Source organism: Typopeltis vanoorti, chromosome 18 (assembly GCF_054136105.1).
Source record: "Typopeltis vanoorti isolate ZY-2024b chromosome 18, IOZ_Tvanoo_1.0, whole genome shotgun sequence".
NCBI lineage: Eukaryota > Metazoa > Arthropoda > Arachnida > Uropygi > Thelyphonidae > Typopeltis > Typopeltis vanoorti.
The window spans coordinates 87,124,287-87,126,220 of NC_143566.1; the positions used below are offsets into that span (position 1 = coordinate 87,124,287).

General features: G+C 35.2%; 1 protein-coding gene across 1 annotated transcript; it reads left to right on the plus strand.

Moving 5' to 3' along the window:
* The first annotated feature begins 459 nt into the window (after positions 1–459).
* On the plus strand, positions 460–1,343 carry LOC150096900 (histone H2A-like). Its single transcript, XM_090408733.1, has one exon. It carries the CDS (start codon positions 511–513, stop codon positions 883–885), a length of 375 nt encoding a protein of 124 aa, XP_090264859.1. The 5' UTR covers positions 460–510; the 3' UTR covers positions 886–1,343.
* Positions 1,344–1,934: the final 591 nt, after the last annotated feature.

Genomic DNA, 1,934 nt, shown 5'->3' on the forward strand with positions numbered 1-1,934 from the left:
TATCATTACATGCGTTACATAGCTCCATTATTTAATATTACACTAAACTTTTTTCTTTTTCATGAGTTTCATTTATTACTATTACCCCACCAAGTGTATAATTGACGTTCAGAGGTTATATTCCCAGTTAAGAATTGTTTTCATTCATTTCTTAACCGCAATAAACATTCATCTCTAAATATTTATTTTTGGGGGGGGGGGACGAAAAAAAAAAAAAAAGCCAAACCATCATTATTATGAATCCTGAAAATTCCTGATATGAATATAATTGATAACAAATGATGAATAATAGATGCGATTGTTATCATGAGGACGTATTTGAAAGCTTCAGCTACTGCTCTTAGTCAAACCAATCAGAAAGAGCAGGGAGCTTATACAATATTCTATTGGTTGCTGCACAATCCTCCAATAATGCATATATACGGCGGGAAATGGAGCTGCGTAAAATTTTTGCCTGTTTATTTCATTCTGATAGTTTAATTTTTTCCCTCGTAATAATATTTAATAATAATGTCTGGTCGTGGTAAAGGAGGAAAAGCTAAAGCAAAGAGTAAGACGAGATCAAGTCGTGCAGGATTACAGTTTCCTGTTGGTCGTATTCACCGTTTGCTGAGGAAAGGAAACTATGCTGAACGTGTAGGAGCTGGTGCCCCAGTGTATCTTGCTGCTGTCTTGGAGTACTTGGCTGCTGAAGTACTGGAATTAGCTGGGAATGCTGCCCGTGACAATAAGAAAAGTAGGATCATTCCCCGCCATCTGCAGTTGGCTATCCGTAATGATGAGGAGTTAAACAGACTGCTTTCCGGAGTAACAATTGCCCAGGGAGGTGTTCTACCTAACATTCAAGCTGTTCTGCTTCCAAAGAAGACTGAAAAGAAGTCTTAAATTCATAGACTACAAAACGGCCCTTTTCAGGGCCACCAAATCCTGATAAAGGGATGCCTGATCGTACATAGTCAACATTTTTATAAAGGTTTGGGTTATTGAAAATGCAATTTCATTATTCCGTTTTATTTAAAGGATACGCATTTTAGTAAATGGACATTAAGTAGTTTCATACTAATATTAATTGTTGGTCTTTAGAACTTTCTTGAACTAAAAGCGATCTCAATACGTGTGAAATTTCATTTCTGAAATGACTTCGACAAAGCACCTGTTTATTCACACAACCTATCATTCCACAATGCAATATATGTGATAGAATTGCTTGCAAAGATGGCGGTCTGACAGGTGCGTTTTTATGTAAAAAAAAAAAAAAAAAATCGCATTACAAGCTGTACGTGTATGTATATGAAAGCTAACCGTTGTATGTTTTTTGAGTAAATTATAACAATTTATTTCTACGATTTTTTTTACTTCATTTTTTTTTTTTTTTCCAGAATTGGCAGAAGATAGCTTATTGAAAGAAAGTTCTGGTCCTCTGATTCGAATAATCAGAAACGTTACCATCCTGGGCATGAATTACCGAAACTTCGGTAAAAAACACCACTCCGTTCATAACATAACATCTTGCATTAACGCAACACTTGATACTTTCCTACAGCAAGAATTTTTTTGCTATGATTTTAACTTAATATCCTGGCTGATATTTTTATAATAATACCTAGAATAACACATTTAGGTACCCACAACTGTCATGCTTCTATCCACAAACTCTGGCTATTAGTCTACTCGAAGGGAATCGCCAATGATACCTTCAATGAATTATAAAGACTTCTTTATAATTCGTTTATTTTAAACAAGGGATTTAGTTTGTGGAAGCCTAATTTAATGTACAAAAAATCGGCACAGATTGCATGTCCAGGTCCCTGTAGCCTAGCTCTGTATGGGATTGATGTGTTTGAATGGGGAACTTTTTAACCTAAGCAACAGAATACTATGCAATGAAAATGTGCAAATACAATTTCCCTGACAGTGTCCAACTAAACTTTTTT